General features: G+C 35.4%; 1 protein-coding gene across 3 annotated transcripts in view; it reads right to left on the minus strand.

Moving 5' to 3' along the window:
- The window catches only part of LOC113231739 (myc box-dependent-interacting protein 1), a 55328-nt gene that overhangs the window by 3135 nt on the left and 38738 nt on the right, over positions 1–13455 (minus strand). Inside the window, exons 2-8 of one of the 3 annotated variants that reach the window (XM_026466232.1) lie at positions 4613–4748; positions 4014–4204; positions 3814–3918; positions 3548–3718; positions 2533–2704; positions 1561–1827; positions 682–846 (exon numbers count right to left, since the gene is read on the minus strand). In XM_026466232.1, the coding sequence (XP_026322017.1) occupies positions 682–846; positions 1561–1827; positions 2533–2704; positions 3548–3718; positions 3814–3918; positions 4014–4204; positions 4613–4748 (1207 nt within the window). The remainder of the gene's footprint in view (positions 1–681; positions 847–1560; positions 1828–2532; positions 2705–3547; positions 3719–3813; positions 3919–4013; positions 4205–4612; positions 4749–13455) is intronic. The other 2 variants (XM_026466233.1, XM_026466234.1) reach the window with 2 other exon arrangements.

The raw sequence follows: 13455 nt of genomic DNA on the forward strand, positions 1-13455 counted from the left end.
ATGTAAGTATAAACTATCACTCATATCAATATTTGTTTGTATTTATGAAGAAAATATATTTGTATTAACGTAGATAAAAATAATTATGTTCTTTTAATTTTCGTTTCATAATTAACTAGGTAGGTAATAAAATAATATTTAAATACTTAAACTACTATGTACATTATAATATACCAACACATACACCGCCGGTGATTGCAATGCTGAAATACGTATAAGAATTAAGTGAAACGTGAATGAGATACATAAAAAAGTCACGAGTAAAATATGTAAATAAAAAAGTAAAAAGCCAGAGCATACACAAAATAAATGATTAATAAAGGCCATACATAAAATAAATACATATTTACAAACCGCACCTTCATAGCCGAACTGCGAATGTGAATAAAATACATAAAGATAAATAAAGACTTACTTATTATTCGGAAGTTGATAATGAACCACCACCACTGATTGCTTCGTACAATATACTATACTTTTCAGTATTCGTTTGAGACCCGTTAACTTGTGAATTCACAAAATGTTATGTATTCTATTTGTTCAAGTTCAGGCTCTAATTTTGAAATGTTTATTGAAATATTTTATCTCTACCGCAACTGTTTGAAAAAAAAAAGAATAGGCGAAAAAGAATCTCTCGCTTTTGATAAGTTTACGAATCTCAAAAGTCATCACAGTACTTACCAACGGGTATATCATAGACCTCGTCCTGTTTGGTCTCTTTGTTTTCTTTATCTTCCTTGGGTTCCTCTACATCTACAGCCCTCTCCTGTGGCTTCTCTTGAGCAATAGTCGCATTCTCGTTCTCGTTGTTATTTGCAATCTTGGCCGCTACTGGCGAGGGCGGGCCTGAGAGAACGGTTGTCATTGGATGCTGCTGACCTTTTAAATCTCGAACATGGTTCGCGATTGGTTTATGATGACGATTTAATTTTGAACTTAGTGATTGTTGTTGAATTTGCTTGCTTGTGTTAAATCTTTTGATGACCGAACCCTCCAAACTATTTGTTAATTTTATTTGCTTTTTTCGTTGGACCATATAAATGTACTGCCGTATTGAAATTAATTTTTCAGTAAGAGCCAATTTGTAATGTTAAATTGAAGCATGATGACTGACATAAAAAAATACGCTGCTTTTGTGAACCTTCCTATTACGTTTTGATGATCCGTTCTACACTTTAATATAGCTTAACATTTAGCAGAATTTTTCTAGCGAGTGTATTTACAGAACATAAGGAATTCAAAAATTTAGAAGTAGGTGAACAAAAATAGTGCTGTCAAATTATAAATGACATGCAGCTATCTACAACACTGCAACATTGAAGCCAAAAATTTTACCTTGCAAGTTCTTAACTCCGGAAATACCTTGTACCAGTTCTTCATTTGGACGGGCTTTTGATCTGTCATATTTTAAAGGAAATTAAGTAACTTAAAATTAATGAAGAAATTTCTTTCGATCCATATAATCATATTGCTATTATTTTGGAATTATTATTACAGATTCCTTTGAAATACGACACAGCCTTTACCCGGCGTCCCATAAAATAAGCTTCCATAACTCACCAACTGGAATATCGTACAACTCCTCGACTTTCTTATCCTGTTTCTCCTCGTTATTGTTGATTGCTTCAGTGTTATTGACGTCCTTCTTTTTAACTTGTTTGTTGTTAACATCCTTGTTGTTCAGTTCCTTGGGTTCCTTAGCTTTGTCCTCAGGTGGTGAGCGCTGCGGAGCGGAGGGGGCGATGGCGGGAGTCTCGGGGGGGTTGGCGAGCACGGGGGGCGGAGTAGAATCACCGTTGAGCGCACGCGGCGGGGTCGCAGGTGGCGCTATACCACACACAACACTCAATGCATGCACGCAACACAATAAGTGAATAAACGGTTAGGTACGGCAAAAGAAGATGGGTAAAATATTTGGATATCGTATAATCAAAATTATGGTGTTTGGAACTCAATTCTGTTAGTGATGTCAATTTAAGAAATACGAAACCTTTCAATATTGTCAGTTATGTAGGAATGTGGATTTAAAATTGTCAAAACGGTCCGCGAGTCAGGTTCATTTTTGAACTCACCAACTTCGCGTTTATTGTCCCATTGTGGCTTTGGTTGAACTTGAAATCTATTTTGCTTGATACCTTTGGTGAAAATTATTAATTTTAAAAAGATTATTTGATAATGAATGTATACGAAACCGTTTACTCCTAAAAACTAAATTAACAAACAAAAATTGGACAAACATTTGTTTTATTTTGTTAGTAAACGATCGCATCTGAAGACAAACCAATCAAATAGCGACGCTTTCTATCCATTCAAAGCTTTGTCACACAATAAAGCTGTAAATTTTAGTAATGCTCCACAGTCGAAAATTTTGAGGTCGTAACAAAATTCATAAACAATAAATAGTCGCAAATAGATATAGCACCTTCACTTAAATATCATGTTCGTCACATGTACCAGAACCTCAATTTTCTTTATTGACTTCTACAAGTTACTCAATACACCAAAACGTGTCGGAAATTTTAGATTACTCACTCTGAACAGTACTAGTGGGTGAAGCAGCGTTTCCGTTGTGAGTGTTCAGCGTGTTGGTTTTGCTAGTTGGCGACGACGGCGAGATGTTGTTGCCGACAGCTCTCTTGGTGTACGAACCGCGCTGGCAGTCTGTTCCTAGTTTATCTGTGATCGCTTCTAGCTCTGCGAATACCTGGAAAGTATAATAAGATTTATAAAAGACTAAGGAAACTACTACTATTCGGAAAGGTGGCACGTTCAAGGTTCGCGCGTACATTGAGCGCAAACGTCATAGATACAAGATGTTTTTATGATATCAAGTAACGGGACGAACAGGTTGTGCGTCTGGTCGTAAGTGACACGCCATCCATAGTGTCCATAGCAGTTCCAGTGTCACTCAGAGCTCACAAAGATCTAATGTGCATTGCCACTGCGCCCCTCATTCTGAGACATAACTTCACAAGTCCCATGAGCCTGTAATTTCACCAGCACCTTTCTTTCAAAACCGTAGCTCACATTACTGCTTGGCGGCCATTGACTTACAATTACATGGACGTCGGGTCCGCGCTAAAAAGTGTCCGCACTTCTAAAGCGCTAAAATCGTATACAGAGCGCGACACTCCGCTTTAGTCTTCATTTGTTCTACTGACAGCGCGATACTACGAAGACATTACAATTTAAATTTCGAATAGGTTGACTTGGGACATTTTTTTCGTGGTTTTTGTATTAGACTCGTCGTCCATTTATTTGTCAATGTTGGCGGCACAAATAATTAAGATAGCAGTGCATCCCTGGACGAACTCTTTCACAAGGAATTCTACTGCGACTAGTACGATGAAGATGGACGACAGTAAAAGTGTCGAGTACTTTTCAAAAACTGTACACTAGTGGCGTCGGTGCAGCTCAAAAAAATGCGTATTAAAAACGCATCTGAATGCAGGCAGGCATAGAACAGACCCCAAAACGACAAAATGCAGTGCAATATCTACGAGACCGTAGTCAACAAAAATGATAGGGTGATGTAAAGGGAACTTACTTTAGAACTCTCGCTGTGGAAGAGTTGTTCAGCAGCAAAAAGAGTTTGCAAATTGTTGACGTAGAAGAAAACACGTGAATCAAACAATGCTGGCAGTTCGTCATGTAATTCCGAGTTTAGTACTTCGTATGTGCGCTTCGCCTCTTCCAATTGTTCTCGTCCTTTTGTCACCTGGAATTACAATGTTATGGTTTAGTTTCACTTACATCCAAAGTAATATTTGATATAATATTATTGATATTGACACAAGAAAGGTGATATGTTACCTTAACGTCATCCCTTCTTTTAGCAGCGTTGGCCTGTAGGTTTTGGAAACTATGTCTTTGGCCGTCGTAGTCTACCAACTTGCGACCTCGTTTCTCAATTTTTTTCTGAAAAATTAGTCAACATTTCATTTTAAGTCTGTTTGTCATATGCATGCAATTGAACAAATTGAATGAATTGAACTTGTTGGAATACAACTTACCCTGACTTCCGGGAACTGGTTAGTGTACGTGTTCAGTGGTATGAGAACTTGATCGCCAAGTTTGTGCGAAAAGTCCTGCCAAAGCATCTCCATGTTTTGGGATTGCACATACAGAAGATCGTGACCTGACCACCCGCTTTCGTAAACTTCTGTGATCGCCTCCATCAGCGATTTTGATGCCGTTTGCACCGCTGTAAATTATAAAAGTGTACATTTGTTAGTCAGATACTTTGAAGTTGATGAGTTAAATTGAAACTAAAACCGAACCACAATTTTGTCGACTGTTTTTACTGGGTTCTATACGAGTCTTCTAAGATATTTTTATAATGTGACTACATATAAAACACCACTCTGCCTATAATTCTATTAATTGAATTATTTAAACTTAATTGCACACAAAACAGTACAAATGGCGGACTTAATATCATTATAGGCATTCTCTACCAGTCAACCGGAGAGCTGGTTCAAAAGAATTAACAGGGGTACATAACATGATAATGATAATGACATTTATCTGACTGTTCTTTTGGTCATGGCGGCCATTTTGACTCCTAGTTGGTTTGGCGTATGTAGCCAATCTGCCACTAGCATAGACATACCTCGTATACATCTTATGTAGTTGTTGAACTCTTTCTGCAACCGCGTGGCCTGTTGGTGCTGCCTGTTGAAGTTCTGCAGATGCTCCTCGAAGATGTCGTCGAGGGTGCGATCTACCTTGCCCAAGTTCTGCAGCAACTGTGGAAAGTAGAGAGGGAGATTTTAGTTCAAGAATATTTTTGAGGATTTTTAAGCTAGAAAATGCAAGTACGAATAATTATAGCAATAACTAAATTAATTTCTTATAATGAGTCGAACAAACTATTAACGCACATAACACTGATTTCTAGAAGTATGCTGCCTTTCATAGTCCATTGAATTCTCCGAAATGTCAATCTCTTAATGTTTTGTTACACAATCTGAATTTGACCTGCTTGGAATGTATCTCAATACTTTGCTCAGTATAGGCTACCAACGGGTCGAAAAAGAATATTTACTCGTAGCCACTTCTTCATTTTATTACATTTGTTATTAACTGCAAAATACAAATCTGACCATTACAATTCACACATTGCTTGGAATTAGACTGTGAATTATAATTATTAAGGCCTTAATACGCCTTCTTAATTTGTAGTACTTGATATCGTAAATAGGCATTCGTCGCCATATGCGAGGAATCTCGTAGGTGCAGACTTGCGAAAGACAAGCAGCAGACATTTTATGATAGTTGTTCCACCCACTAGTTTGATGACTGGAAGTCATCGAGTATTAGAAGTATACACTACGCTACAGTGTTTTTATATATCTCTAAGTTTTTAGTATAATCGTCCAAATGCGTTTCATATATACTTAGTAGTAAATAAATAGTTGTTCTCTGCCAACTATCTATTTTCTACTTTACATTAGGAGATAGCGTATGTAAATAACTTGATTTGAGGTTGGTAAACGTTTTCAAATTAGAAAAGAAAAAATAGCTACAGCGCAGAATGTTATAAAATTATATATGGTATGCGTTGAGAGAGTTATTATTCTAATTACTCAGAAATGAGAAGGTCTCCAAGGTTCCTAACGGTGTTCTCTCCTATGCTACGATACACCACACATATAGGTATAATTTGTCTTTGTTGAAAATTGTTCCTTATGTCGTTTACAGTAACGTGTGCATTTGCAGTTTTTAAATGAGGAGACCAGGGAAAGAACACTCAAAGTCAAGAAAAAACTGTTTTGCTAGATCAAACGGTTTAGGTAATCTTACGAAAAATATACGATAGACCTAAGGATATTGTCTAACGAATGCGCCAATTTTTTACACGATAGGGTGTTCTTTACCCGATCATATAAAATCCTGAAAACACGCAAAAATAAAAGTCTCAAGTAAATTATTTCAGAAAAAATGTCTAACTTTGCACATAAACTGTTGACATAAAAAAGGTTGCTACTAAGACACTTCTACTATTTTACACACTTATGTAGGTACAGATCTGAATAAGACTTTACTAGCTACATATTTTACACACTTATGTAGGTACAGATCTGAATAAGACTTTACATGTACTAAAAGTTTATGTAAAACTAGCTAAACGTTACTCATCAAGTACTTTGCACACAATGGGCCTTGCAATTGTCGCTGCAAGGTCGTCCATGATAGATTGATAGGCTAGTAAGATTATAAAACAGAGTTTTACAGACTAGGTTTTGGTAGACAATGTATAGACTATCGAAACTTCGTGTTTTTGGAGAAGAAATAACGAATTTTCGTCTCAATTTAAACTTTCTTTTATTCCAAATTTAACTTCTGCTAAAAATACTTTTAAAGGAATCTTAAGAATCAAAAGGCGTGAATACAATCTTGTGTTACTATACTATTTGTTAGTATCTACTGACTACGCAATGACGGCCTATGTGGTCGAGTGGCTTGCATACTGGTTTTCATGGTGTCGCCATCTCTGAGGTCCCGGGTCCGATCCCCGGCCGGGTCAGTGTAGAAACTAACTTTTCTATATTTTCTCGGTTCTGGGTGATTATGGTATTGACGTTGTTTCCGATTTCCGTAACCAAAGGCTACTTACTTCGGGATCAGAGCTACGCATGTGATGTCTAATATTTATATTTATTTAATATTTATTATTATCTACGTTACAACTATAATACCTATAAGGTTCGGCTAACTTCTGACTTAGTAGGTGAACAAAACTTCATAACATATGTCGAGGAACATGTAAAATTGCATTATGGTACTTTACAATACGGTACAGTTTGCAATTAAAGCAATATTCAATTGAATTTAAAAACTAAGACCGCTTGTGGTGTCAACCTGTTAATCCAATGCTAATGAGGTTGTGTCAAAGGATGGTCTATTGTTTTCCATATGATTCCACATTATCAGTCCTGGTATTACTCAACTAGTACAGATATGGACACTATATATACACATGTAACTAGATATAGCCCATAAGGCTATATTTAGTTACATGTTTAATAAAATTATGACTATTTAATGTGGAACGTAAAGTGTCTACATTTCTACAAGGGTCAGTTAAACTTATTTAAAATTAGAAGCCGTAGCCATTTGCTAAAAAAATATTCGAGAATACTAACACGGATTTTATATTTTTGTAACTTTTAGATATACAAGAGTAAGTGCGATCGCAAGTTAAAAAGAAAAAAGTGAAGTATAGGATTTTCCATATCCTATTATAAATTAATCTCAAGATCTTAATTAATGTGTAAATTCAGAGTCACTGCAGTCAGGTGCGCTAGTGCATCATTACGGCGCTCGCGTCCGCTGACGTCACGTCCGCTGCCACCGTTTCCTTTCGTTTTCGATTGTCTTTGACCGAGGCCTTTCGCATTTTATTGGATCTCTCACAGCGTAACTTTATGGTTATAAGAGGTGATAAAATAAAAAAGGTGAATTTCATTTCACCATCTATACAAACAAATTTCTGATTAATAATGATTAAGATCTATTATAATAGGTCTTTCCTTTTCGAATTTGTAAATCGGAAGTTCCAATTAGACCGACATACCTACGTGAGACGCACTTTAAGTTTTCGGAATGATTAAAAAAAAAAATACTAAAAATGGTCAGAAATGAATTTATTGTTTCTCAAAATATTCTCCGTTAGCGTTAATACACTGTTTCATACGAAATCAACCAATTTTGAAAACATTTATGCCACTCTTCCGTGATAATCTCTGAAACGTATTTTTCATACTCTTCGACTGCCTCTTCAGGTGATGAAAATCGTTGACCGCGTAACTGGTTCTTAATTTTTGGAAATAAATAAAAGTCACCAGCTGCCAGGTCAGAACTGTACGCGAGATGGCTCATAAGGTCAACGTTGTTCACCTTCAAAAATTCTGTCTGAATTTGTCTGCCTCGCCGTGTGAGAACTGGCATTATCGTGGTGCAAGATGATAAGGCGTTTACGGTTATTTTTAGAGAGTTTGTCAATAACTTCCGGCAAACAAATGGTCGTGTACCAATCACTATTCACGGTACAACGATTCTTCAAAGCAACAGTAGCCACGTGTCCAGTTTTATTTAAAAAAGGAACAATCATCCGCTTAGAGGCACTTTGCACGCGCGTCACTTTGGTTGGATTCGGCTCGTTTTGAAAGATCCATACGCTCCATAGCTGCTTTGTTTTGGGATCGTAACTATAAATCTATGTTCGTCACCTGTTACTATGTCCCACACCAAATTTGACGCCCCTTCGTTGAATCTGGTAAGCATGGCATTGCACCAAGTGACGTGATCCGTTTTTTGAGGCTCAGTCAAATTGTGTGGCATCCACCGAGAGCACAGTTTTTCACACCCAAATGTTAGTGTAGTATTGATTGTATTTGACTCATGCCTATGCCTAAAGATGCCCGAATCTCATGGTATTTCACATGCCTGTCTGTTTTGATCATACGGCGCACAGTATCGATGTTTTTGTTGTTCACAGTAGTGGACGGGCGACCATCACTAAATTCGTCACTGAGATTCACACGACCACGTTTGAATTCTGCAAACCAGTTATAAATAGTCGTCTTGCATGGTGCTTCATCGCCAAAAGCAGTTTGAAGCCGAGCGAAGCTCTGCTGAGCTGTTACATTACACTAAGGGTCGTATTCTAGAACTCTACTCAATGCTCAAGTCAGGATTTGAGTATGGTTTAAAGCACTCGAAATCATACGCAAGTCCCTGCCATTAGGGTCGTATTTCCAGTGCTTGTGTTGCCAGTGCAATCCTGACTTGAGCATTGAATAGAGTTCTAGAATACGACCCTTAAAGTCGTAGAAAAACATACTACGAAGATTTTCACGATTTAAATCCATGGTGAAGTAGACAACCAATTTCTAAAATGACGCCACAATGTAAAACAAGTCACAGTCAGATGAAACAAACAGCATTCTACAACCAATGAGTTCCGTTTTCAAATATTGTTTGTGTAAGTGGCTAGTTCCGGAAACTTATAGTGCGCCCATGTATACTCGTATCATATCCACAAAGTAAGCGCTTGTAACCACAAATAGAAGAAACCAATGTTTATGTAGAATTACGCATTAAAACTATGTTGGAATAGTTGCAAACGTTGTAAATAGTAAATCATTAGCCAATTCTTGGTGCCGTATATTGACGGCAACTACAGTTACAAAAGTCAAATGTAAGCGTGTACCTTGCAATAAATGAATCCATTGGTGGAGAATTTGATTGAAAATGTAATTTGTTTTATTGCAATGTTTTAAACGAATCATGAAATCATAATCATTCAAAACAGTATATCGTTGCATTGAGTAAACCAATACCATTTTTTTTTGGGAAAAGTTGGGAAAGGTTCGAGGTTGAATGCGTACAAATGTTATTTACAAAGAGCAACCCCTCGAGTTTCTTGCTCATTCTTCTCAGGCGAATTTGCCTTACGAATGAACGGTAGAGTTTAACCAATGTGACGATTTCAAGTGTAATAATGCTTGCCTATGAAATAAAGATTATTTTGATTTTTTATTTTGATGATCTGAAAAACCGTCCTTAAGGTATGAACTCATAGCTATCAATGAATATGTATGATGCATTTTATGGTCACCCGTTTTGTAAGTCAATGTCACCCGTACTTAAAGTTAGAACCACGCATTGTCTATAAATACATGAGTACTACTTCTTTTATTAGAACCTTGATTTGTAAAGTTTTCGTAACGCTGTTTGTAACGTTATGAAAATTGTATCTGAATAAATGGTCTATGTAAACATTAAATGCGACTTTGTTGTAGTAGTTAAAATTCAGTATGTATTGTGTATTATGTGGCGTACAAATAGTGGAAGTTTATTCTAATTTTACACGTGCTGTGCGCGTTTATTTTTAGTCGAGTTTGGTTTTGTCATCTTAGTTAGAGGTTTCTTTTGTACATTATTGCTTAGTACTTTTTGAGTGTATAATTTCTTAGTGTGGAGCGATCGTAGCGAGTAATGAAAAACACGCATTTCAAAATTGTTACCGTTAACCAATAATTACTACAAAAAACTAAGAAGTGGTAATGTATTTAAAGAATAAACAACTAAAGGAAAAATAATAATGTTCAATTCAAACTAATTCAACATTTCTACGTAGTGTGTCTTATCTTATATCTGTTAATAATTGCAACATGTATGAAAATGCAAAATTTTACAATAAATCCAATACCTGCTTTACCTTTGACTACGGAGAAATAAAACAAAACATTTCATGCAAAATAAATTGACACGGACTACTTTGGCGCCAGTTTTCTTTTTTTGTTTCAAGTAATTGTTCTGTACAAAATACAAATTTAAGGTATTTTATCAAGCAATAATCCTTACTGAAAATATTCCAGATTATTGAAACATTTAAAAAAATAAAACTATTTCATCTCACAGGATTTAAAAGAATATCTAAGTCATACCACGGTAAAAAAACTTGTAACTAGTGATTGTAATGATTTTTGTAAAAGTAAAAAAATATGGAAAGAAAAAAGAAAAATCTAGGGTCATGGGTTTTGATCTTAGACATGGACATGTTATGTTGACATATATAAATCAGACGTTGGACAAGGACATGTTATGTTGACATATATAAATCAGACGTTGTATGTATATGATGCATTTCGACGTTGAAAACATAACCATGTTATTGTCTTTGTTTAACTCTTGCATGCCGTCCTAAGCCAAAAGAGAGAACACGAGAATCGAAAATACGCAACGTCATCTTAAATGACAACCGTGTCCATTTCGCAGTACATGAGGTACATTATACGGTTGTCACAGGGAAGTACATCAAATGTCAAAACAAATGTTTTTTCAAGTGTTTTATTGAATTATTCGCATGTATTGTAATAAAATGGACAAAAATGTTGAGAGTGAGAACAATTAAGTATTAATAAAAATTCATCGCTACAGCATTACGGGATGTGGCATTTGAAAAAGCGAAGCTCAACCGAATGTAACATTGTACAGACACGTGTTATTTTTCTGTCTATAAATCACACAAAAGCCCAAATATCTCATGTAATTAAACATGTTTAAGTAGTTTATTTATAAATCTTGCCAAATTTTGCTTTGGTTTTTTCAGATTGCCTGTTTGTTTACATATTTTGATGATAGTTGTTAACGATTATTTTGAGATAGTATTGTTTTTGGAAGCGTACATATTATCGATATTCTATTATTAAAATAATTCACTACGAGGTTTTTATTATTATTATTTTTACTATTTCAAAAGAATGGTGGGAAATAATATCGTCGTATAATGGTGTCCAATATAAACATTGAATCAAAGACAAGAAAGATATAATCAGACATTTGCATGCTATTTAATATATTGAAACATGTTCACTGTCTCTTGTTACATCTCCCGTTATACCATGTTTTAAGCAAATAAACGTATGATAATAATATTATTATTGATAATATTACTACTTTCATTTACTTCCAAAATTAAATGGGAGTATTAAAGATTCACTTAAATCAGTCACCAATCCTTAAATACAAAAAAGCTTACACTATTTAGAATTTGTTTAAAAATTTCTCTGTGAACCTTGAGGTTGGAAATGTATAGGATTTATAATTCAAAGTTTTCTCTTTTTTATATACTCTCAAATTACAATATATTAATTTTTTTTTGCAAATTCACTTTTCGTAATATTTGAGTATTTGTGAACGCAAAACAATAAATTCAAAATTGCATGTGACATTCCCGGATATTCCCATTTAACCTAAAATATTCCGAAATGGAATGTTGATCTACTTTAATTAAATGTTTGCATGTCGATAATGACTTATCGATAGATTATGGTACGACACTAAACAAATCCGCCATTTGTTCGTTCAATTTTTGTTTAGGTATGCACGTTCATTCTGTAGTTAGGGCAGCTCCTTTCTTTTATTTTTTTCCATCATTTAAGATTTTGATGGACAGAAAGAGGCAGGAGGAAGCCGTGTTTTTTTCAGATGAGATTACGAGTGACAGTGTGCTATAGTTTTGAAGAAAAAAAAAGTAAAATATAAATGATACACCACTATAAAGTGCCTTGAGAAGAAATAAATAGAGTAAAGCATATGTTTGGTGTTTGATTTCATGATAATCACTTCTGTTGTATTGTGTTAATTCATACTTTCCGAATTGTTAGATTAATATTAAATTTCCGTCAATGATACAAAATGGAAGAACTAACCGATTACAAACTTACATGGTACGGAAGGAAGACCGCTAAATTTGCTGTTAGCTGTGAAATCGTTGTAACTATGAAATCCACTAATTGTCTTCCTGCGACCAGGGTCATGCACTTTCCCGTGTGACGCGTTAATTAATGCTTCGTGTCTTTAATTTCATGTTCAGTTTTAAAATAATTTGGTTATGGTCTAAACAATGCATATTTTAGTCGGACAAGCCTAAATGAAACTGATTTTTTTTATAATACCAAGTGACGTATGACGGGACGAACAAGTCGTGCGCGTGGTGGTAAGCGAGACGACTGTTCATAACAATTGCAGTGCTACTCAGAGCTTTAAATTACAAAGATCTGATGGGTATTGCCGTTGCACTCGTCACCCTGAGACAGGTTGACAAGTCCCAAGTGCCTGTAATTTCACCCGCGGCCTTATCCTTTCAAAACCGGAACTCGGTAATGCTTACATTACTGTTTGGTGACAGAAATACATAACTTTGGGGATAGTGCAATTACGCGTAACTAGCATTGGATTAAGAGTTTCCATTTCGGGAATTTAGTGGCCAAATCAAATCCGCGTATATGTCGTGGCACTCAAATTAGCGTGACTTACAGAGATCTATTGTTATCAATATGTAGACAACATAAATTGCTGCTTGGCGGCCGAAATTATAAATTATTATAATATTACATAAATTGCTGCTTGGTGGCATTACTTCGCTGGACGAACTTTTTCACAAGGAGCTCTACTGCTACTAAAACTGACTCTTCAATACTGTCCTCCTTGTCATAACTAACGCATTTGCATTTCGGTAACTATTGAGATATTGGCACTTTAAAGTTTTATTATCAATTACGCTGATTAAATAAGACAAAAAAATCGCTTATAGGGTGTCGTAGATCTCGTTTCGTTGATCCCAGATATGTTACGAAGTCAATTTCTCTAAAAATGTTGATTGCGTTAGTTATGATAAGAACAGCAGAAAAGCCTTCTTGAGATTTTACTTCATTCGTACAAAATTTTTCTTTATTTGCTTCGGATGTACGTGATAGGGATCATAATAATTATATACTAATGTTTATTTCGTACTGGCATGTACTATCTTTAAAGTAAATATTTACATGAACAGATTTCCTGCCTTAGTATAAACTACTATAGTTTGAGTACTAGCCTATGCAACAAAGTTCTATTGTGAATGTTTAGGTTAGGTCTGCAGGTCATCTGGAGATATGTACT

This window comes from Hyposmocoma kahamanoa, unplaced genomic scaffold, assembly GCF_003589595.1.
Source record: "Hyposmocoma kahamanoa isolate Upper Pololo Valley unplaced genomic scaffold, ASM358959v1 66, whole genome shotgun sequence".
In the NCBI taxonomy this organism is placed as follows: domain Eukaryota; kingdom Metazoa; phylum Arthropoda; class Insecta; order Lepidoptera; family Cosmopterigidae; genus Hyposmocoma; species Hyposmocoma kahamanoa.